The sequence below is a fragment of the Centruroides vittatus genome, unplaced genomic scaffold (assembly GCF_030686945.1).
Source record: "Centruroides vittatus isolate TY-2023 unplaced genomic scaffold, ASM3068694v2 contig_888, whole genome shotgun sequence".
NCBI classification, from domain to species: Eukaryota; Metazoa; Arthropoda; class Arachnida; order Scorpiones; family Buthidae; genus Centruroides; species Centruroides vittatus.
In genome coordinates this window covers 151,683-176,484 of record NW_027122579.1, presented here as the reverse complement: position 1 = coordinate 176,484, position 24,802 = coordinate 151,683, and the positions used below count along the sequence as shown (strand labels likewise).

General features: G+C 33.0%; 3 protein-coding genes across 4 annotated transcripts in view; all 3 read right to left on the bottom strand.

Moving 5' to 3' along the window:
• Positions 1-24,802, bottom strand: part of Su(var)2-10 (E3 SUMO-protein ligase Su(var)2-10) — a 138,207-nt gene that overhangs the window by 112,044 nt on the left and 1,361 nt on the right. The window lies entirely within an intron of this gene.
• Positions 77-6,189, bottom strand: LOC136983802 (uncharacterized). The gene is made up of 3 exons (XM_067280661.1): positions 5,751-6,189; positions 2,945-3,119; positions 77-625 (listed from the first exon to the last, which is right to left on the bottom strand). The coding sequence occupies exons 1-3, from the start codon at positions 5,882-5,884 to the stop codon at positions 77-79; spliced, it is 858 nt and encodes a 285-aa protein (XP_067136762.1). The 5' UTR covers positions 5,885-6,189.
• LOC136983795 (uncharacterized) lies at positions 2,893-5,378 on the bottom strand. The gene is made up of 3 exons (XM_067280640.1): positions 5,127-5,378; positions 3,661-3,795; positions 2,893-3,570 (listed from the first exon to the last, which is right to left on the bottom strand). Exons 1-3 carry the CDS (start codon positions 5,248-5,250, stop codon positions 3,506-3,508), a joined length of 324 nt encoding a protein of 107 aa, XP_067136741.1. The 5' UTR covers positions 5,251-5,378; the 3' UTR covers positions 2,893-3,505.

Sequence of the window (24,802 nt, the reverse complement as noted above, 5' to 3'; positions counted from 1 at the left end):
TTTCATCAGTCTTTCTATACCTTCAAATTCTTCTACAAGTTGTAAATTTTCAACTATTTTTAACATTGTCAAATTGTCATAGCACATTTTTCCTTTTTAATTCCACTTTCCTATTATTGTTTAATGTATTTAGTTCATCATTATGTTTATTCTTGCTTAGGTGATCTAATAATACTTCTTTTTTTCTTTCATTGTTTTTCTCCCATATAAGAAGTTCTCCCTGCTGTCCATCACACTGTTTTGAAACTGATTCAGCTCTCAATTGGCAAACAAGATGAATGTGTTTGCACATATTGAATTTGACAGTTGAATCAATGCATGTGCACATGTACATATGAATGCAAGATTTACACTCATTACATACTATTTGACATTCACAATTTTCTTTTACCATAGCAACTGTATAGATATCTGATCCATTTGATGAAGGAATTTTCCATGTGTTATCCTCTTTTATAACAAGATCTTTGCATAAGCTTAAGCTAGTTTTGTGCCTTTTTCTCAAATCAGAAAACTTGCTTGTTACTTTTCCTTTATGCATGATAATGATTCTATCATACATCTTATCTCTTAAAGAAGTCATTAAAGCCTGAATGGCTTTATCTAGACCAGCGATTCTCAACCACTGTGCCATGGCACTTTAGTGTGCAGCGAGATTTTTGAAGTGTGCTGCCACTGCAAATACCTATACATAAGCGACATCAGACAAGGTAGACTCAATCAGTTCTACCTTCTTAGGGTGCATTTGGAAAATGTGACCTAAATAACCAACTGCGTTTAAAAATCACTGTTAGAGTCCATTTACACACAACAGTGATGTGCTGGCACAGTGCAGTGAATTTTTGCCCGTGGGAAATTGTTGACCTAGTTTTAAACCACCCTGTCCAGACTTGTTCATCACAGTGCTGTGAAGTGGCAGTGGCATAACCATACCGTGAAAGTACATTTGACAGGAACAATATTTTCACTGACGGTAAATTTTGTTTTCCAATGGATGACGAACATTTAATTGAAATCGTGCATCAACACCATTTTATTTGATTTATCTCATTCGAAATACATGTCCATTCGGTACAAAATGAATATTTCTGTTTTGTTTAATAAAATATGAAATGTATGTTGGGACATTTGAAAATATTCAAAAAATATAGATTAGTCATCTCAATTTTTTATAAAGAGTATGAAATGGGTTGTTGTTAAATTCAGCGCTGCGAAGCAGTGCTGCCGCTTAGGCTGCAAGAGCACTACGATTGCTGCTGATGGCCTTTTAACAATGCACACGGAGCAGCGCTGCAGTTCCAAAATGGCAGCTCTCAGTGCAATTGTTGGAATGTTTAGCGAATTATTTAATTCGAAAACTTTTAAAAGGAATTCATTTTTGTGATACAATGTCTTATTTAGGAAGCATAAACATGACGACGAAGTAATTGCTGGAATGGCAAGTTCTGTTGTGGTGCAACCGTGAAAAAAAGCCAGAATACAAAACTATTATGAGGAAATTATTCCTCAATACAGTGATCTGGATTTTAAAGGTCACTTCAGACTTCAGTGTGAAAGCATCGAATACCTTTGCCAGATTCTGAATTTAAAAGAAACGAAAATAATTGGACTGTCATCCATTATAGAGGTAAGAAAAGAAAAGGTTGTCCTATTGTCCTTATGGATTTTGGGAAATCAGGAATCCTTCAGAGGCGTGGGTGACCATTTTGGACTAGATAAAGGACATGCTCACCGGCTATTCAATGTTTTGTAAAGGTGTTTGTAATTTAAAAGAAATTTTCATTAAATAGCCAGTTGATAAGGATGCCCAAGAAGTGGTAAAAAACTTTTCATCATTACGGAACAGAAACAGCTTCCCAAATGTCTTTGGATGTGTTGATGGGACATTAATACAAGTAACAGTTTGTCATCATGAAAAGCAAGAATATTACAGCAGGAAGCAGTGCACTGAAGTCATACTTCAAGGGATCTGCAGAAGTGACAAAATGTTTACTGCAGTTTATGCTGGATGGCCAGGATCTGCACATGATGCAAGGGTGTGGCGAAATAGTGATGTAGAGATTGGGTTATCAAATAAAACTCTACTCCCAGAGAACTGCCATTTACTTGGGGACTCAGCATACCCACTACACACATATTTGATGGTTCCTTACAAGGACAATGGACATCTGAATTCCAAACAGAAATATTTTAATAAAAGACTAAGTTCATCTCGCATAGTAATAGAACAAGCATATGGTGATCTGTTTGGACGCTTTCATTAACTGAAATTTTTATTCGTAAGAAACAAGCAATACTAACTTGACTAAAATTATTCTTACTTCTTGTGTTTTTCATAATCTTTGTATTCTACAAAGTGATGTTAGTCCAGATGAGGATAAACATTTCACTCCTTACCAGCCTCACCCAAGCCAACATTCAACTAATGCAGCAAATAATAAGAGGGATGCTATTGCTGATTATCTTTATGGTGTCATGAGACTACAAAGTAGTAGTAGTATAGTAGATTACAGAGTATAAGTAGTAGTAGTAGAGGAGACAATCCACAAGTGATAATATAGTGTAAGGATACAATATGAGGACACTAGAAAAAATTTAGGTTTTTAATACAATAATATATTTGAAACTGGCTGATCAACCCAGCAAGTATTAAACTGGTGTGTTAGAAATGTATTTATTAGCCTTTATTATCAGAAACTTTATAAAATGTATGTGTAAAATCATAAAATTATATCATTTTCTCATTAGTTATATGAAATCATTTAATAAATGTTATTCTCACTAATACAGTTCATTGAATTATAGTAAAGTTAAATAATTGGGAGAAATGTAAAAATTGAACAAAGATTAAAAATATCAAATGTAAAAATTATTGTAAATAAAACAATCAGCTGCAATGAATTCACATATTGTTATTTTATTTTTCTGCAATTTTTTGTAAAACATTTAGAAGATAACTCATCATGTTCATTCTCTTCTCTTCACATTCTTTTTCTTGTTTCAGGTCTTTTTCTTCAATCTCTTTAAATTCCTGCCAACGCTGGTCTTCTCTCTGACAATCCTCTTTTCTTTCTTGTTCTTGCTTACTGGCTTGAAACCACTTTGGTAGATCTTCTTTTCTTTTTAAATTTACATGATTCTGAAAATCTTTTACTGACGGGGGATGTACTGCTGCCACATTACTTTCAGAGTGGGCAGGATGTCCTGACAAACTGCTTGAAGATTCGCTGGGATCTGGTCCATGCATGGCTCAGAAGAAATATTTTCTTCTGGAGGATTGATGTCCATTCTAGATCCAAGTTCCTGGTCCAATAACTTGAAATATGGCCAGGTGATGGCAGATTTCCCAGTGTGTTGTTTTGCTTTATCCCTATTTCTTTTGTAAGTCGTCTTTAGATTTCTCCATTTTTTATCACAGTCACTGGGAGAAACAGTGTAACCGTGACTTTCTAGCTTTTTTGATATTGAATCCCATTATTTTGTTTTTCTTATTGGTTTTCTAAACTCACTGTCCATATTTAATCTTGTTATCTAACAACTGTGTGGATGAATCAGTCCAAGAGTAGTCTCCTGCAACAATATGAAAAAACTATTATTATTTATAGTGTATTAGTATATACATGTATATACTGATGTACTTGTATATAAACATATACATACCTGATTCTCTCTCTTCATGTGATTTGCTGACCAGTCTTATTGAATTAACATCTACATCTTCTGGTAAACCGATTTGTTCTCTCATTCCCCTCTCATGTATCAGTTCTTCAAAGAAACGAGAAATGAAATCATGATCTGAAAACCATAAAAGAACATGAACTTCTGTTGTTGGATAAAAACTAAACAAATGACTTGTCCTTTTTAATTGCTTTAAACTAGGCTATATAGCCAACTATTATTAATGCTATAAATAAAAGTTTATCATACTCTCCAATTCATAATAAAACTAATTTATACAATTCAATTGTAATTTTAACTGTAACTGTGCAAGGTAACCTTTATCACAAGGAGTAATAAATTGCTTATCATATACATTTGAATATAATATTCCAACTGATGAGAAACTATAAATCCAAAATGCATTTTTTTCTTCTTTTTTGGAAAATACACGTGTATAAAGTCCTAAAAATTAAAGGATATGTAAGCCTTTTTTTTATACCATCTGTGACCAGAGGGTCGGCACCTCTTTGGTGTCGCATCAGGACTGACACCACCATGTCTCAGCTGACACGGAAGCTGCGGCGGTTCCTTCGAACAGACGCGCGAGCGGTCGCGTTTAGGGCGATCGGATTCGGGATGGAGGACGGGACAATGCCCCGGAAATAACAGAGGCCACTTTAATTAAACCATAATGTATATTTATTTTGAGCATGATTTATGTACAACATCAAGGGAAAAGAGAACTAACGACGCGATTACGAGAGAGAAAGCTTACAAGAGAGTTCGCATGGCAATAAATACCTTGTTGAAAGGACGTTTGGTGATTCAGTCGGGCGGAGGGCGACGTCTCTGGTATCGACGAAAGTCTGATGATTTCGGTAACAACGTTTCTGGCACTAACAATGATTTTGGCGTCGATATCACTAGTCCACGGGAACCGGCACAAAAACCCAGGGAAGATAGCGCATCACGTAAAAGTTGTTACTGCGCGAGAGGCAATCCGAGCGGCAACTGCACGAATTCTAGTAGTATTGTTTTTCCTTTCGATGCACTTTAGGGCGAAGGTGATGAGAACTGTGTCTGAGAACTAAACGGAGGATACGTTCTCATGGGGAACGTTGACAGTTAGTTGTTAGGCAGTTGACAAAAAACGACAACCATGATGTCATGGAAAATATACTGTAGGTCCATAATTCAGATACTCACACATTCATAGCAATTTGCTAAAGATATAGCCTAGTTTACAGCAATTCTTAATAATGTCACGTTAGAATTACTTTTAGGATATTAGCCTATAATATTGCGTAGAAAGATGATTATTATTTGTATAATGTTGTAATTTATCAAACCAATTATGTAAAAGGTATGCTGTTAGTCTTTTTTACACAAACTTTAATATATAATTTGTGCGAATTTTGAGTTTATTTCGTATAATTAATAAAGCATTATGAAAAACAATAACTTACCATTTTCTAAACGACGTTTTATTGAAGAATCAACTTTTAATTCAATGTTTAAGTTCTCGTAAATAAAGTCGACGAAGTTTATCGTGGTGGCTGCCATTTTGTTGAAGCGGAAAAAGCACCTCATTCGATCACTGCAGATTTAACCTTGAACCAGTGAAATCGCTGAGAAGTTCGCTGCGTGCAGCGCTTTAAGAAAACGGGTTTAACAACGCTCTCAGCGGCATCGCTTAGAAGCACTGCTTGCAGCGCTTAGTTTAAAAACAACCCGAAACTCTCATTCTGTTGATATTTTTTGTCCATGCTTGATGTACGCTTTTTACATTGCATTTCTTTTTCTTCTTCATCCAAAGATATAGCTATCACAGCCAATTCATCCTCAGGAAAGTCCATGACCACTCACTGACAGCACGGTCACATCACTGTTGTGTGTAAATACTCATCACTGTGCCATGCTCGATGTCACTGTCATCAAATGGTCACTGTGCTGGCAAGTCACTGTTGTGTGTAAATGGACCCTTATGTCACCGGTTGTCGTGCGGTACTTACCGAAGTAACCATGTGTGCTGCCAAATTTTTAAATTGTTAAAAGTGTACCATGACAAAAAAAAAAAGGTTGAGAATTACTGATCTAGACACTTTACTCTCTTTCCTTGCAAATGTGTGTGTTTAATGCACTTATGCATATTCTCTATGTGCATATTTGTATTTAGGCCACAATATAGTCTGTAGCAATAAGCCCAATATTTTTCAGTTTTCATATAGTTTTCTTTGAAATATTGTCCAAAATCAGTTGTTTCAGGATCATCAACCAACTTTATCACTTCTGCTTCTGAAATTAATTTAAATGTTTCTTCATCTGTTTCGTGTATCAGTGATCATATGATTTTATACACTTCAATCTTTTTCTCTTTAGACTTTATTTTACAGAGGTTCTTGTGCTATGCACGGTCAACATGCCACAAACAATATAATCTTTGAGCAGGTTCCTCCATAACATGTATCCAAGCATTGAAAAATGAATCAGCCATATCTGACAAATATGTTTGGAGACAAGGAGCTTACTCATTCTTTAATCTTAGAAAAAAGGTGTATATTATCTCCTTGTCACTTCTGTTACTAAACAGAAAAGCACAAGGAAAACCTTGTCACATATCATCAATTATCATCAGTGATATTAATTCAAAATCATAAGCATTAAGTCCATGGATCCCGCTGTGTGTATTGATATACACACAGCATCATTTCCATATTTTTCTAACAAATGTCTGACCATCATTCATAATAGCTAAAGCAAAGTCAGATTCTTCTAAATGAAGATATTCTTCACATTTCTTACCTTGTGATTTATAAAACAATGCACAATCATCACAGCCATCGCTCATTTCATTCACTCAGGCATCTACATTTATTGAATCATTTGGATGTCTCACAGAATTCGATGATAATTGGACACTACTTTCAGTATTATGTAGATCCTTTCTTGTTACTAAATGAAGTCTTCAGGTTCTTGTATATGAAGTGTCTCTTTAATCCAAAACTTGTTTGGTAGACTGCCTCACAGCATTGCAGTTAGAAACATTTTTATTTTACCAAATTGGATTACAAATGTATTTCGGGTTGATTTATATTCACAACCCCTCTTCAGTGCATAAAACGTGATAAAATACCTTTTGCAATAATTTTATCATACATAAAATTAATACTGAAATGTTATGTATGATAAAATTATTGCAAAAGGTATTTTATCACGTTTTATGTACTGAAGAGGGGTTGTAAATATAAATCAACTTGAAATGCATTTGTAATCCAATTTGGTAAAATAAAAATGTTTCTAACTGCAATGCTGCGAAGCAGTCTACCAAACAAGTTTTGGATTAAAGAGAGACTTCATATACAAGAATCAACAGACAACAAATGTATTATTGTGTGAAGCTCTTCAGGTGTCAATAGTCTGTCTCTGACTTCCTCTATTATAGCATTGAAAGTATACCACTCACCAAACCATCACCAGTTCATGCAAAAAAAAAAAAAAACAAGAAGAAGAAATATTCTTATGAACATTACTACTCAGACACCTTATATCTCTGAGAAATTATTAATTTAATATTGCAAACGTTTTCCACCTGTTCCACAGGTCATCTTCAAGCAATATTTACTTTTGGAATGTTATCTCGTGCAGGTTCGAATGTATATGCACAAGATATTTCAAATTTTAAAAACCATTGGAACGTTCCATGTAAAATATAAAATGTAGAATAGAATTAGAACCATTGCAACGACCCTAGGATTTAAAAAGTCAATAGTTGAAAACCTAATAAAATCTTACATAACACCTAATAAAAAGAAACTGAAAGGGAATTCAAACGGAGAAATAACTAAATTCATGTACAGAGAAGGATTGTCCATGATAATGAAGGAAATAGCCAAATGTAAGAATGCAAAGCTGATTTACAAGTGGGCACCCACCATCTACAGTGCCCTCAGGAACGACAAAGATAGCACAAAAGCGGATGAATGCTCTGGGGTCTATAAAATACCATACAAAAATGATCAATTGGACCTGAATAAAGAATACATAGGAGTCACTAACAGAGGCTTAAACAAAAGACTAAAAGAACATATGTATGACATCAGTAAAGGACACTGCACTACCACCTTATCAAGAATGGCACAAACGGAGGGATCAGTAATTAATTGGAATGAAGCCAAAGTTATCAAACAAGTACACTCACCATTGTTAGCATTAACCATGGAAAAATTTGAAATATACAGATCAGGGACAACAGGTAGATGTTTGAACTATAAAGACACAACGAATTTGCCAACTGCGTGGAAATTCATGATTGACAAACACCCCATTTAATCAAGCATACAGCATATCCTCATCACATATAAAATATGGATATATATTATGTCAGCTTACGTCCCTTAACTTATTATTTAGCGGATCAATACGTTTATTTAATTAATTTTATTAATGTTTATATTTTATATTTTACATGGAATGTTCCAACGGTTTTTAAAATTTGAAATATCTTGCGGATATACATTCAAACCTGCACAAGATAACATTCCAAAAGTAAATATTGCTTCAAGATGACCTGTGGAACAGGTAGAAAATGTTTGCAATATTAAATTAATAATTTCTCAGAGATATAAAGTGTCTGAGTAGTAATATTTTAAAACTGAGCATTTATTCAAGTATATTCTTATGAACGTTTTCATCTACGTGAAATAGACATCCTCAGGTCTCAATGATATTGGCCAGTAAAATAAAATATTTTTTAAAAGTTTGGATTGATTACATAATTCAAATATGTAGCATGAAAAATATGTAAAATATTTAAAAATATCCAAATAAATAATAAATTAATTTCACATAAATTATCCTCCGCAACTTAAATTATCCTTAATGTGAGTTTCTGTCGATGGAGTCAAGTACAAAAATGGCATGCCATGTTGTGGATAGTGTCTCTGTTTCCTTGAAGTTAATAGAGACTCCCTTTTTAATTGCCTGGTAGATCTCAAGCGATTCAAGGTATTTGAGTTGTGCCTTATCCAACATACTGTGTAACAATTTAATGTTCACTATTAACTTCATGGAAACGGACACGCTATCCACAGCATGGCATGCCAATTTTGAACTAGACTCCACCAGCAGGAACTTGCATTAAGGATAATTTACGTAAAATTAATTGAATGTTTATTCGAATAATTTTAAATATTTTATATATTTTGAAATTATATCCCAAACATTACATAAATTTTGATGCTAAGTATTCGAATTATGTAATCAATCCGAACTTTTAAAACATTCTATTTTACTGGCTGTTTGTTCGATATCGTTGAGACCTGAGGATGTCTATTTCACACAGACAATAACATTCATAAGAATTTTTCTTTTTTCGTGACATGAACTGGTGATGGTTTGGTGAGTGGTATATTTACAATTACCCAGTTTTTGAGATATATGGCATTGAAAGGTTTCCTTGAAGAAATTTTTAATGCTAATATATTTCTGTTCTTTGATGACAAAACTGTATGACAGTTCATTTTGATGGCCTATGTGTTGCAGAGTGAATGTAACAACACACTTGTCTTTTATGAAGTGAAATGAAAGTGAAGATCAAACATCGAAATGAAAGCGAAGATAAAAGACATTCACACTTGTGAATGTCTTTTATCTTCGCTTTCATTTCGATGGATAGAATCCATCAATTTTTTGCTTCCTTATATTTTTAAATGATGAATACCATTTCCCTTACTTTTGAAATAACCAGATCTATGACAGTTATAATATATAAAACTGTTGGGCTTAATGTTTTTTTCTGAACCAATTATTATAATGTTTTTAACGGTATTTTCCACTTCATATTTCTGTTTCAATTCCTTAAAATCACTAAATGAATTATATGTCTGAATATTATTAGTAATAAAAATGTCATGCACCTTGCCAAAATGTGACAATAGTTCTTTTTTCTTATATTCACTTACACACAAGCTGCATTTAAATATTTTTGAAACTGTCTTGCAATTGCTATAATCCTTTTTCTTATGTTTCTCCCTCATATGTTTAGATAAGCTTTGTTTAAATTTGTATTTGATGTGGCATATACTGCACTCCAATTCCATTTTAACTAAAACTTAACACAAAAAGACCACACGTAACTAAAAATGACAACTCAAAACACTGACAAAACCAGTTCCAGTGAGTGGCACCATTTGCCATGGGGGTGTAATTTAGAACTAAGACTTAGCAGACTCTAGACCAGTGTTTCCCAACCTTTTTAGTGCTATGCCCCACCTAAGCCTTTCTAAAATTCTTATGCCCCCCAACATATACGTTGAACTATTTTGGAAGGTCTCTCGTTGTCGTGTTTGTTGAAGTTTTTCTTTCACTTAATTGCCACACTGTTTTATTGTAACCACGATAAAACCCAATCCTTTCATCAAAGTCTTTTGCACTTTCCAGTCATTGCCAAACGTGACCTGGAACACCACAACTCACTTAATTATTATGCCTTTGTGTCCTTAATTATAGCTTAAATTTATCTTTGTATACTAGTACATTTATCAATTAACAGGACTTATTATACTGGAAAATTATGGATGCAGATATTTAGTCTTACTGATCAGAAATAATATTTTTTATTTAGTTCACCTGAACACATACACTTTAAGCTTGTGTTTCGGACTTGTTTGTCCCTCCTCAGCAGGCATTCAAAAAGCACTTTAGTTTCTGTATCTCCGGACATCTTTAAAGATTCCATTATGCTTGTAATACATATTAAACAAATAACACGAACCGTACACATTGTAAATTCTTTCATACTTACGCTTTCTTTACGATTTATTTTCAATCTCTTCTTTTTTCACTTTTCTCCCCCTTCTATAATACTTCTCCAGGATTGGTGGATTTTCCTTCCGGTATTATTGTTTATTCTTTCTGTTTGTCTGATTATATTTATATGTTCATATAATTGGCGTTTAAAATTATTTTCTTTTTTCCTTATTTTAACAGTGTTTAAATCTATTTGACAACCTTCCTTATTGCAATGTTCTGCCACTGCTGAATTTGCATAATTTCCTTTTATTGCTCTAATATGCTCGCTTAGTCTAATTTTTAATTTTCTTTTTGTTTCTCCTATGTATGTTTTCTTTGGGTGGTTCGTGTTATTTGTTTAATATGTATTACATTGCATGTACATATTATGTTTTCTTTGGGTGGTTCGTGTTATTTGTTTAATATGTATTACAAGCATAATGGAATCTTTAAAGATGTCCGGAGATACAGAAACTAAAGTGCTTTTTGAATGCCTGCTGAGGAGGGACAAACAAGTCCGAAACACAAGCTTAAAGTGTATGTGTACAGGTGAACTAAATAAAAAATATTATTTCTGATCAGTAAGACTAAATATCTGCATCCATAATTTTCCAGTATAATAAGTCCTGTTAATTGATAAATGTACTAGTATACAAAGATAAATTTAAACCACAACTCACGTTTGCCCACCTCGAGGTCTGGGCAAAGAATGTCCTTTCTCCTCTTTCACCGGCCTCAGGGCCTTGTTCATCTCTTTGTTCTCAGTGGTTCTCAGAATTGTTAATCCCACTCAAGGGAAAACGGTTATAAAGGGAAGTTCTACAAGGAAAGGGAAATAAAGAACAAATAAAATTAAAACAAACTTAAATCAATATTTACAATAAATATGGCATACAGCGGCTATAGGGTTAACTTAAACTCTGGATGAGTCAATTTTCGAATTGCTCCCCTTAACAATCAAACTGCCCCACGTTGGGAAACACTGCTCTAGACGCTTGTTTCCCCCTACACACGTTCAGCAATCTCCTCTACCATCACAACAGTTTGTTGCCTGACGATGCCCGTTTTTACACAGACTAAAATTATACAAACAGTGCGATCATATTTTTGCTGATTCGTTAGGTTTTTGCAGTGTTTATTTTTGTCTAAAGTCAGATCATCAGATTCTATTACTAATAAATCAGTCAAAAATCTAACAGTCAGTCTGAAATAAGATGAAATAAAGTATTGTCTGATAATAATATATAACAATTTAAAAACTTATATATAGAATGGATAGTCAGTCAAACTCTAAATCAGAAAATAATTTCAAACTGATAAATTAATGTAGAAATTTACATGAAATAGCTACTTCATAAGAAAATTTAGATAATACATTTAGTCATATAAAGGAAAATATATATAATTTGCATGGAAAGTGTAAGATATTATTATGAATTTCAAAATAATGGGAAAAAATGCTTAATTCGGGAAACCAAAACAAATTTTTATTCAGAAACATTTCTGTTCTTTTTAAAGATCAGCAGCTGTGAAAATTACCAAGTGTATTAGAAAAAACACATTTAAAAGAGAAAATATCACTTTATATTCTTTTGGTTGTAATCCTTTATTCAAAAAACCCTTTCTAACTTTATCTAGAAGTGGTATTAATATTGGTTTTGTTCAAGGTCATATGATAAAAGTTAGCCTTAAGTCAGTATTTAGTATTACTGTTAAATTAAAACAGGAAATTAATTAAATATATTTCGATTTTATTTTAATTTATTAATTTTTGTATAATCATAATTTTCTCTAATTTTAAATTTAAAAAAGTTTGAATACAGAGATACACTCTTTCGAATGTATTCATTCTAACAACTTTGTAATTTTCTCAGATGATGATGATCTTTTAAGAAAATGAAAACATTCTTCTTCTTCGTCTGGCATTATGGGCCTTGGAGACCCTTAGCCGCAATCATAATCCTTCTCCATCTCGTTTGGTCTATAACCTGCCTCTGCCAATCTTCAATTCTGAGGTCTTAAAGATCTTCAGTGACCCCATCTATCCACCTTTTTCTGGGATGGCCTCTTCCTCTTCCCCTCATAATGCTGTTGCCATTGTATGTAGCCTTATGACATGACTTAGCCACTAATCTTCTGGCCTTAATCACTCATGTGATCATGGGCTTGTCGTAGGTTGTCTGCAGTTCCTGGTTTGTTCTTCCTCCTCCATATTGGTTCTCCCTTGACCATGATATCATTATCATCATAGTCTTCTACAAGTCCAAAGAGTTTCCTTAGTATTTTGTTTTCAAATCTCTATAGTTGTAGTTCCTTCTGCTTTGTCATTGGCCATGTTTCATATCCATACAGAATCACAGGTCTAATCAGTGACTCATATACAGTTAGCTTTATCATTTTGCTAAGGAATCTGCTTTTTAGTATGTTTGTGAATCCAAAGTAAATTTTGTTTTCTTTTAACAAGCAAGTCCCTATCTCCTTGATGTCATTGTTTCTGTTTATGTCAGTCCCTAAGTACTTGACAAATTCCACAGTGCTGAATGTCATTGTCTATGGTTAGATATTCATTGCAGGATAATCCCTTTTTAGAAATAACCATGTATTTAGTCTTCTCTTCATTGATGATCTGACCCATGCTCTTGGCAGTTGTTGATAATTTTGACATTAATCTCATCACCTTCAAGATGCTCCCATTATGACAATGTCATCAGCATATTGCTAGTACAGGGATGGGCAACCTTTTTGTATGTAAGGGCCACATTTCAAAACTTTTGAACTGACATGGGCTACATGCAAGAGAAAAGAGGGAAAAAAGGCTGGTAAATCACAATTATTTATCTGTATTCATATATAATTATAAATTAGTTAGCATAAGTATACTTTATTTAGCTTCTGGAACTGATGTAAACATAATATATAGTTTTAAATTAGTTTCAATGTGTGTTAGCTGGTTTCTTGTTTTAATTTTTACTAAATTCATTGCAAAAAAACTATTCACATACATAGAAAATAATGTTTGAATTTTTGCTGCATACTTCCTTAAGCTTGGAAATTGATATATTTATTCATATTTTATGTGATGCAGGCCACAAAAAATATTAATGCGAGCCACAGGTTGCCCATCCTTGTGCTAGTAGTGACAGTTTGCCTCTTGAGTCTTTTTCCTTTTCATTGTCTATCTCCTGGGCCACTCTATTTTTTCTAGAGTGATGTTAAAGAGAAGAGGAGACAGGGTGTCTCCCTGTTTCAGTCCTGTCTTGCTCTGAAAGTTGTCAGACCTTGTAATCCTGGTTTTTACTGTATACCACACTTCATTCATGCAAATTTCTGCTATTCTGGAGAGTTTGTCTGATATCTCAAACTCTTTCATGGCCTTCCACACTGATTGCCTATGGATGCTGTCTGGTTGGACACCTTTTGAAAATCAATGAACAACAGGTGTGTCAACATTGTGTTCCCAGTTCTTTTCGAGAACCTATCTTAATGTGAAGATTTGATCGGTTGTGGATCTACTTTTTCAAAAATCAGTTTGATATTCACCCATAATTCCCTCTATGTATAGAGTCAATCTCCTCATAACTTGAGATGACAGAATCTTGTATGTCACCTGGAATAAGGATATCCCCCTGTAGTTTTTACACTCCATTTTACCTCCTTTCTTATGGATAGAGATTATGCCTGCTTCCTTCCATTCCATTCTTTCCTGTCTCCATATCTGCAGAATCAATTATGGATTGTCTTTGCAAGCTGCTGCCTATCAAATTTGATGAGCTCAGGTTTGATATTGTCAGTCTCTGCAGCTTTGTGATTATGGAAATTTTGTATGATAACCTGAACTTCACTCTTGAGTAGGTTCTTTAACTTCTGGTTGGACAGTGTGATTTGGGAGGAATGTAGCTGGAGTTGTGGGGTCTGGATAGTTCAGGAGATCCTGGAAATATTCTTTCCATCTTTTGGAAACTTCCTGTTCATTGGCTAACAATCTCCCATATGCATGCTTGATGACCAAGGGTTTTGGTCAATGTGTGTTGTATAGAGTCTTAATGTCTCTGAAGAACTCTCTCACATTCTGCTTCTTATGACTATTCTCTGCTTCCTCAATCAAATCTGTGAGAATCTTTTTCTGCTGTCTAATAACCAATTCATGAAATATGCTGTTAAACTATGGTTTCTCCTTGGTCTGTATTCTCTAGGTAAGGTTTTTTATGGCTATTTCTGAGATGGATGTATGCATTGCCTTCCAGGCCTGGTCTATTTCCATCTCTTCCATCATATTCAATTCAGAGCCTTTCCTATTTCTTCCTGGTATTGTTGCCTGATGTCATTAGCTTTGAGTTTATGTACATTGTATGAAAAATGACAGTTTTACTTGTCCATCATTAAACGGAATTTCACTTTAATGCTGGCTCTCAACAGTAAGTGATCTGTTCCTGCTCCTCTGAGACTATGTATGTTTTTTATGCTATTATAATATCCTCGGTTAATGAGTATATGATCTATTTGGTTCTTAGTTTTGCCATCTGGGAATACCCATGTTTGTTTGTGAATGTCTTTTCTAGGGAAATTAGTACTATGAATTATTAGATCTCTAGTGCTGGTTAGGTTGATAAGTTGCTCTCCATTATCATTGGTTGTCTCACGCAGGCTCTCCTTTCCTCTGGGAAGCATCGCTCTCTGCCTACTTTAGCATTAAAGTCCCCAAGAAGCATCACTACGTCATGCATTAGAACCAGTGTTCTCCAGCTCCTCAAAGAATTCATCTTTGTTCCCTCCATCACTGACTTCTGTGGGAGCATAAGTGTTGACTAGTGTGATATTGGACCACCAGTCTCTCATTCTGAGCTTGGAAATCCTCTCAAAAATGCATTCAAATGCCAAGCATCATAGCTAAGCATGTATAGAGTCCTATATATGCTTAGTTATGATGATGAAACCTGTGCCTAGTTCATGTCTAGTATTTCCTCCATATAGGATCATGTTCTCTGAGGGGATTATGTCATCCCCATCCATCGTGTTTCTTAGATGGCTGTGATATCCATCATCATCTATGATATCTCTGTAGTTCTCCTATTACCTCCTTAAGTGCTCTATAAAGGCTTCTAACATCCCAGTTCCTATGTTCAGTCTGTTTTTTTCCAGTTAAATTGTTGATTCCCTTTAAAGGCTGTCCAGTTGTTTTCTTGTGGCTGTTTCATAACCATCTTGTTTTTTATATGATGGGGTTGTTAGTCCCATGCACAACCCCAACCTGGAGGACCAGGGCATCTCTCTTTGTCTGTTCTCTCTCCTTTGACCTTTCTGGCATGGGAGACCGTACCAGTAGCTATGCTACCGCCAGTATAGGCCTCAGGGTCCTTGAGAAATGCAAGCCCCATCATCACTACAAGGTGGAGATACCAATGGTGGAGGAATGAAAACATTACTGGATAAAAATTTGTTCTGGATTTCTGAATTAAGCATTTTTTCTTATCATTTTGAATATGGTCAAGTTTAAATGTTTTTATCTTGATAAATTTCACTTTATGAAGTGAGAAAGACTCAAATTCATTCCCACAAAAACAATCTTCAATGTTTTCTTTGTTTCACTGAGGTATACATGCGCAGATGTAGATCATCACTTTTATTGTTTTATTGAATAATCAGTAAATGCAGTGAATTTACCAGTTATACTACTTTCACTTTTTCCCAGAAATACAGTGTGTAGCTGAAAAGATGCATACATCTTTGCTCTAAAAATATCTGAATAAATGTTCTCTAATGGGACATACATTATTAAAATAAGTAAGTATACTACCATCTTAAGTAAGGTCACAACCTCCAAAATTTGGTTGCTAATTACTTCTTTCCTCATCCACTCAAGATGAAGACACATTGTATATCTGATCTGTGCTGTTTGTTCATGTATATTTTATGATACCTTTTAAATATGTAATTGCTTTGCTATATGCATGTCCAACAAAACTATTTATAATAATTCTGTAAGAAATCTTTTGACTGACCTGGTATTAGAAAACTCACCAATGGAAGATTTCAGTCTCCAAGAAAACATACTATAGTGCAGACCTGTAACACTGTTGCCATGTGCCTTTGGCAGTGATATATTTCAAGATTAAAAATAGACATTTATAAATCTTCAATTAAATTAGTGCCCCCTTATGAGGACTAACAGCTCTAAAAATTCTGCTGATATGGCATTTGTTTAAATAAACTGCTCTACTATCTAGTATTATGTTAGTCTTGCTAATATAATAAGGAAAATATCAGAAATATGGGAGTGCACTCTCTAAAGTGAAATGCTCCCTTATTCAATGCTTTATTATGCAGACTCAACTGCATACAGTATTTAACTATTATTATTATTATAACTGTTCTTTACACAAAGGATTATATTTTATCTAATGAGAAAGAATTACATATCAGATATAATATCTTTCATGTCAATGATTAACGTTTTCTACATATTTGCATTAAGTTACACTATCAAAAGAATTCCTTGATTTCTATTATGAATTGCTATAGACTATTGGCTGTTTGATATTCAAAAACAGCCAATTTGTGTGTGTTGGTGATTATAAGTGGCCATTAGGAAAATGGATACGTTTTCATTTGGAGACATTGACTTTTGAGTACATAAAAATTAAAAAAATATTTTTTATGATCATAAAAAGAAAGCACAAATACATTTATTCTTGCAAAATAATTTTTGTAATTAAAATTTTATTAATAGTTTTGAAATAAATTCAATGTTTTTGTATTTTTGACATATTTGTACTGGTGATTACAAAAATAGTCTAAGTTATATTAGCAATTCAACAGACCCAAAGGTCAATGGCTAATATTATTTATTAAGCATATGACATTATGACCCCCAAAGATACAAAGACATCTGAGTTAGCACTCTGGCTCAAGTAACTTCATGTACCTATACCCCTCAACCCATTTCATTGTTGGAATAAGTGTGATGGGTCCCTAAAATTTGATATTAATCAAGTTCAACCATTGGATCACCTTAGAGTTTGCTTTGTTAATGAGTTTCATGCTGCCTGTTGCAGAATATATAGGACACTCCTTGGCAATATGAGTAGTAGTCTGCATAGTTCTTAATGGAAAGAGGGGGGACAGTGACATTTATCATTTATATAAGAGGAATGCACATCTTTGAGTTGTACAGAATCTATTAATTTGTGTCTTGGTAGTTCAAAGCCAGGTTGTTTGATAGTATGGTCCTCTACCAAATGTTTATTCATGAAGTTACATGAGGCCTATTTCTGTCTCCACTACTACTCTGGGAAGATGTCATTATGGGCCAATTCATTTAATCTCTTCCAAAAAGGTTTTCTGGATTTCAGTCAGTGCAGAGAATGATTCTGTAAAATGGCTAGTGACAAGATATAAAATGAAATGTTGCTAAAACTACAAAGAAATACATGTGGACAACTAACCCAAAATTATAACTAAACAAACAATTCAAATAAAACACTCACTAAATTATTATTATTATTAATTTTAATAAGAGGTGGTGCCTAACGTCTACCTCAAGTGCCAAATTTATTTATAATCTTTAATCGTATATATCCAAAAGTTAGCCTGATTATTTACGGAAGTTGATGATGTATTAAACAATTCTTTTATTATGACATTGTCACAATGCCAGGCTGCAATTTTTAATCATATTTTTAATTTAATTTAAAATGTGTTCTCCACCTCAAATTAGTAGTATCTTGCACCTGTACATCATACTTTTCCTGTTAGCAATAGAGTCGTGCCATCTATCTAACACTTTTCAGGAGAAAATTTTTGAATTGAAATAAACTGACTTCTGGTTTAAACCAGAAGTTCGTATATAACCTTAATTGAGGTCTCCTGTTCCAACCTTTCCAAATCTGATCTCAATTTTCATCTACCTAACTCCATTCTTGAGGTTAAAGAAGGACAGACACACAATGAACAATAATGGTAATTTATAGGGCTGCAATTTGAAAAAAATTGCTGCCCAATGATAATGCCAAATTAACTTTCAGCCTAGAACTTAACAACTAATTTATATTAAAAATACCACATAAATTTAGACTAAGTAATTTGGACTAATTAGTCCAAATTACTTTATATTTATTATCCAAGTTCCAATCCAAAAGTTAATCCAGCATTATCATTTAGAATTAAGACCTTGGTCCTTAATACTTTAGAATATTACCAAAATTAGAATCCTTTGCAAGATTCCCAGTCTGTCAAATTTCAGGTTGACATTATAACACAATGTGAATGAGTTACCTCTAATTCTCTTTTATATCATATGAAAGCATTGATGTACCTGAAACACTCCATGTTTTATAGGTTTATTGGACATTTCACTTGCTTTACACTTATTACCCATGTTCAAGAAATTAAAAATTGATAACTTAGTAATATAGTATTTAAAAATGAATTCCAGTTAAATACAAAAAAAGATACATTCCTAACTTTAACAGTTTATATAACATTAAATACAACAATTTCTAATTAAAAGGCTTAATTTCCCCTATAAAATGTCAAATCTTTTAAATACTGTGAGATCGATTGGGGAGCGATTGGAGAGAGTCCGACTGCCCCTTCCAGCAGCAGGTCGTTGACTTACTCACTTGTCAAGAATGGCTGTTACGTTTTGTTACACGTTAAACGAGTGGAGACAGAGGTGAGATGGGGTCGATGATAAGGTGTAGCTGACAGTCAAGTAAAGACTTCATTTATAACAAAAAAACATTTATTAAAATCAATGAAAAAATTAGTTACAATTCTAAGTTCGTTAAGCTACAATTCTAATTCTCAATTACACATAGGAGGGAAAGCTTGAGAGAGAGAGAGTTTACAGATATCATTTCATATCTCTTTGCAAAGTCTGTAGACGAAGACAGAATATCCAAAATTATAGGCACTAGGTCAAATTTGTCACGACTGTGTCAAACAAATAATTCACAGCTCGTCCACGAGCACGTACAACTGGCAGACCAAATCAGACTCCCCCGAGGGGGGGAAAAGACGCGGTTTTTATAGATTCACCGTGGGAACTAAGTCACGAGATCGTTGTCGGACGAAAGAATGAGGAATTCGAATGTTGAGTGTACAATTTATGATATTACAAATTATATTTTCCACGAACTCTGTTGTTCGCTTTTAAAATTGTAGGAATAATTAATTCGGAAAAACTAGATAAAAACCCAAATTTCACATCACTCTTTGCTATCTTTAAAATTGTACTTAATTAGTGCAATTTTAAAATAATTGGGTACCACCATGGTAAGAGGTATGTAAGGTTACACATATATAGCATCAACATACAACTTACAAATGACAGAACACAGAACAAAAATAGATCATCAATATTTAAACAGAAATCGAACACACGTCTCGTTAAAATCGTTGGATTGGACATGCGCCTTCGATGCAGGTAGACAGTGATTAAAGGTATGTGTCGATGAGGGCCTGTCAGGCATCGGACAAATTGAGTTGTTCTTTATAATTTATGCACATGGTGGTGCAGCTAGATTTGTAAATGGAGATAGCCTCCAACTACCTCAGGTGCTCAGGGTGAGGCAAAGTGATGATGAGCCTCATTCGGTTGAGCTCCAATCCAATGATTTTAATGAGACGTGTGTTTGATTTCTGTTTAAATATCAATGTTCTATTTTTGTTCTGTGTTCCATTGCTTCTTTTTTATTGTCTGAAGAAAAACTATTAAGGTTTGAAAACGTTTACTATATATTTCTTTGTCTTTTCTCCAACACCGGTAACAGGTTCAGGTACGTCTTAAAAAACCTTAAAACATTAAAAATCAATAAAGTCTGATGAGGGTTAAATAATTTTAAGAGAAGGTTTTTTTTTTATTGGTGTCAAAGGAGTCAGTCTTTCCAACAAGAAAGGAAACTTACAATTCATTACTATAAACAGGAGAACTGTACTATACACTGCAGAAATAGGAATGTTTAATAAATCATTCAACAGTTCATTGAGTCATTAATAGGTTTAAAAAAAGAAAATCTGCAGAAAATAAAATTAAGTAACAGAAAAATATTCATGATGAAACAAATTCTCTGAGAAGTAAACACTAAAACTAAGATTATAGCCCAAAAACTTGCTATGAGTGCAGGGGGAGCTAACCTAGAAACAATTAGGATTATTTTAAGAAAAATAATTTTAATAGAAAGATCACTAAGAGAAAGCTTTTTGTTAACAAGGTGAATAGACAAAAGAGGATAAAATTTGCTTTTGAGCAAGTTACAAAGAACTAATTATTGGAAAAATAAATTTAGGTTTCATCAGAGAAAACAATAACTTGTTTGGATCTGATGGAAGAACAATGGTAAGGGGAAAGCCAAATGAAAAAATTATTAATTTCAATCTACTGTGAAACAATATATAACTGCACAGCACACTGAGATGAATATAAAATACGACTCACATCAACCATTAACCAGTGTGAATATGATTAGTGGCAACGAACGTTTTTGTAATCCCTTCTAGGCTCTTCTTCAGGCTTTTTATTATTCAAAATAGGCTGGATCTTAAAATTTGAACATAAAATCAAATGGTAAGAGATTTTGAATATTGTATGCACATGCGTTCCCTGTGAGATGTTTAAATTACATTTCTGTATATGAAAATTCATGTCAGTAGCAAGTGTTGGATCTCTGGTATTTATTGATAATACAATAGAGCATAAATGTATATGAACATATTAAAAAGAAGTTAGCCTAGTGCATCAAAGCTTGAAATGTGAACAATTTTGATCATCATTAAGATAACGAACCTAAGCACAAAGGTCCACTATGAATGTGGTTTTCATTTAATCGTCCAAAAGTCCTTGAAACAGTACCATAGTTACCAGCAGGGCTGCGGCATCGGTAAAAAAACACTTGACTCCGACTCTGGCAAAATTAAATACCAAGTCATTTTATGGGGGGCACAGGCACTCATAGGTGGGTTACCCTACTCTGAACTCTGAAAGGAGCACAAGCATTTATCCAAATACTTTTATAGTTAGTATTTTTAATATTTATTTGTATAAAAAATTAATTTTTAACATATATTTAATAAGAGGAAAAAAGAGGGGTGATAAAATTCTACATCCACATAACTTTATTCTACAGCTTTTGCACTTCAATTTCACCTTTCCAGAAAAGTTATTCCAACTAAAAAGTGTATGATCTAGCTGCTTTAGCAGTCCCTTGTTCAGAAAAGAAAAATATACACTCTAATCAATTAGTCTGGCTCATTCAGAAAAATAGAGTACTTATTTAGAGTGGGGATAATAAAGGAATGGTTCAAAAATATTCAAATTCAATTGGGTCAAAATAATTTTACTACTAAACACACTACATATTTAATAAATTAAATTGATGCATTTTGTATAAAATACATGAATTATAACAAAATACAAAAAGATTAAAAAATAAATATATAATAAATTTTCTTTCATTTAAATAAAAAAACTAAAGTAAATTTAAAATGTGGGAGTCAGAATTGACACATTTGTTCCACCTTCGACTCCTCTGACCAGAAATTCCTGATCTCTGCAGCCCTGGTTACTTGACTTGAATATGATTGAGAATTTGTGATTTAGATGTAGCAATAAGAAATAACATTTACAACAAAAATGATTAAAATGTTACTATATTAAATAGAAAAAAATATTATCCTTACAATATGAAATGCTGATTGGATCCACATCTAGACAAAGCTATTATAAAGAGAGTACCCTTTAAAGTAATATGAAAGATACTCAACCTTTAATTTGAAATCATTTCTCCTTACTGAAAAGAAAGCATTTTTTTTCGTAACATCTTAAACATAGTTTCCAGATCTGCCACATTTACTGTTTTTGAACTTCATGATAAGTTCCTTTTTCACCTCAATCATTGATATTAAAACCTTCCTATTAGGCTTCATTGCTTCTACACTGTTCTTGGATGCCATAGTTAATAAGTAAAGATTTTGTTGGGTTAAATGGAAAGTTTTTATGTACTTTTAACAATTGTTGTTGCTTACCATAGAAATGTGATTTAATATTAACAGTTATGAAATTTAACACATTATTGCTAATGTGAGATTGTATTCTTTGTTTAGAAGCTTATTTTTAATTATTTTATTTTCACAGTTTGTTTGAATAAAATCAAGTTGAAATGTCTTCAGATAAGATGGCATATCATGCTTTATGAGTGTCAGAAAGGATACAAATAATAAAATCATAATGTGTATGGGGAAGGTGCTCTTAAACTTTAAACATATCAAATGTGATTTAAAAAGTTCAGTTCAGGAAATTTTAAACTAAAGAATAAAAACATTCAAAAGCTATCAATGAAGAAAAATGCAAGAAGAAATTGTTAAAAGTCAATGAACAACACACACTATATTTAACCAAACACATCAAAAATAAAGTAAAAAAAGCACAGAAAACATATGAGCATAATGTAAGATTGAGTGTGTGAGATGACTTGGAAATAACAGATTGCATTTGTTTCAAGTGCATTTTTTCACTGAGTATGCAGTTCAAACTTTGAAGTGTTTGAAGTACAAGGTAGCATTGTATTCATAAATTTTTGTGTGTATAAAAATTTTTGAAATTAGTGTAACTTCCACTTTGGATAACTAATAGGCTATTTTTTTATTTAGTTTTATTCAAAATAATTTCTTTTAATTTAAGCACAAACTATTAAGTCATTAATTTCTGTTTTATATATTTACCATTTCAAAAATGCAAATAATTTCGGATGAAGTCAGCCAAACTATTTTTTTAAAAAATATATTTAGAAAATATAATTTTTGTCTGTTTCATAACAATATAAGTTGAGCACTTCAATGAAGCATTGGGCGTATTCAAAATCTTAGCATCAATCCAGTGAGATGTCAGAAGTGATGCAATCTCTGGCATTTGAATAAACACAAACGCTGACTGCTGGGGATATCGAGAAAGAAAAACGGCAAATGATTTGGATTTCCACATTGTTAAATTTATTTTTGAACCTATTTATTGACAATAGCTTAATAAAAAATGAATATTTCAAAAAGAAAAAGGGTGATGAAGATTTTTTAATTCTGTAGGAGTTATAAATAACTAAATCAAATTATGTGACGTTTTACATAAATATACTAGTACAGTAGAGCATCAATTATCCGAAACAATTCAGGACTGGGGTTGTTTAAATAACTGATCATTTATGAAAAAATATATTAAACACAAAAAACACAAAACTGTATTTTGTATCACGTCTTACAAATACTTACTTTTCATAAAGTAGTACATTAAACTAGGCCTACAGTTTAGGTTGTCAAGGAGGAGGAGAGTGCTGGCACTAGCAGAAATTTGAATTCGCCGATTGAAGCACTTTCGGTTAACCGATGTGTCGGTTGATCGGTATTCGGATAATCGATGCTCTGCTGTATATTAAATTGTTATACTAATGTACTAACCTATTCTTAATTTATTCAGGGTACATTCATCAACAAATAAATTAAATTCAAAATGGTCAATGCAAAACAGAGCTCTTATGAGTCTCATGATGGCTGCCATCTTGTTTGCTGGCATATTGAGCACCAAAAATGACACTTGAAGTTTGCTTGCAGCATGCTGAAAGCAACCAGAAAATATGTCTGAGATTTTGAATAGAGGTGTTGGCAGCAAGCTGAGATTTTGAATACACCCAATTGTATATGAATATCTGTATATATGCTGGGCATGTATATAGTTTATGCTGAATTTATCTATTTTAAGATTTAAAACAGTGAAATAATGATTAGATAATTAAGTACTAGATATAAATTATGGAAAAAGAATATAAAAAACTCTCTTATCTTGTCAAGAAATGGGACCTGAGGGGTAACAATTTGGGAGATACACAATTACAAACAAATTATTAGTAATACAGTTTGCTACATTTATTTTTGTATGCACACAGTATTTGTAAACATATAAAATTTACAAGAAACAAAGTTTTTAATGCAAAATACAGATGCATATATACATTCTTTAAAAAACTCAAAATTTTTGTTCTTTTAGAGACTTGTATCCTTTTTTGCAGCTAAATTTTTCATTTTTCATAGCAGTAAAATTTGTGTTTGTTCAGCCTTTTTTTTTCATACCAAGAAATGCATTATTTAGCATCTTTTTTTGCTTCAGAATGGCTAATGACAGGATTTGTATCAGGCTATCAACCATAACAGGAAATTCAAAAACAACCATCCCTTTTGACAATTTTGCTAATTATAGAAAATTCATCTAAGTGAACAAAACTATCAACTGCTTACTATCACCCACACTATTAATAGTGTAATTGGTACAAAGCATTTTCGTTTATTTTTTAAAATATGATGGAAAACAGTG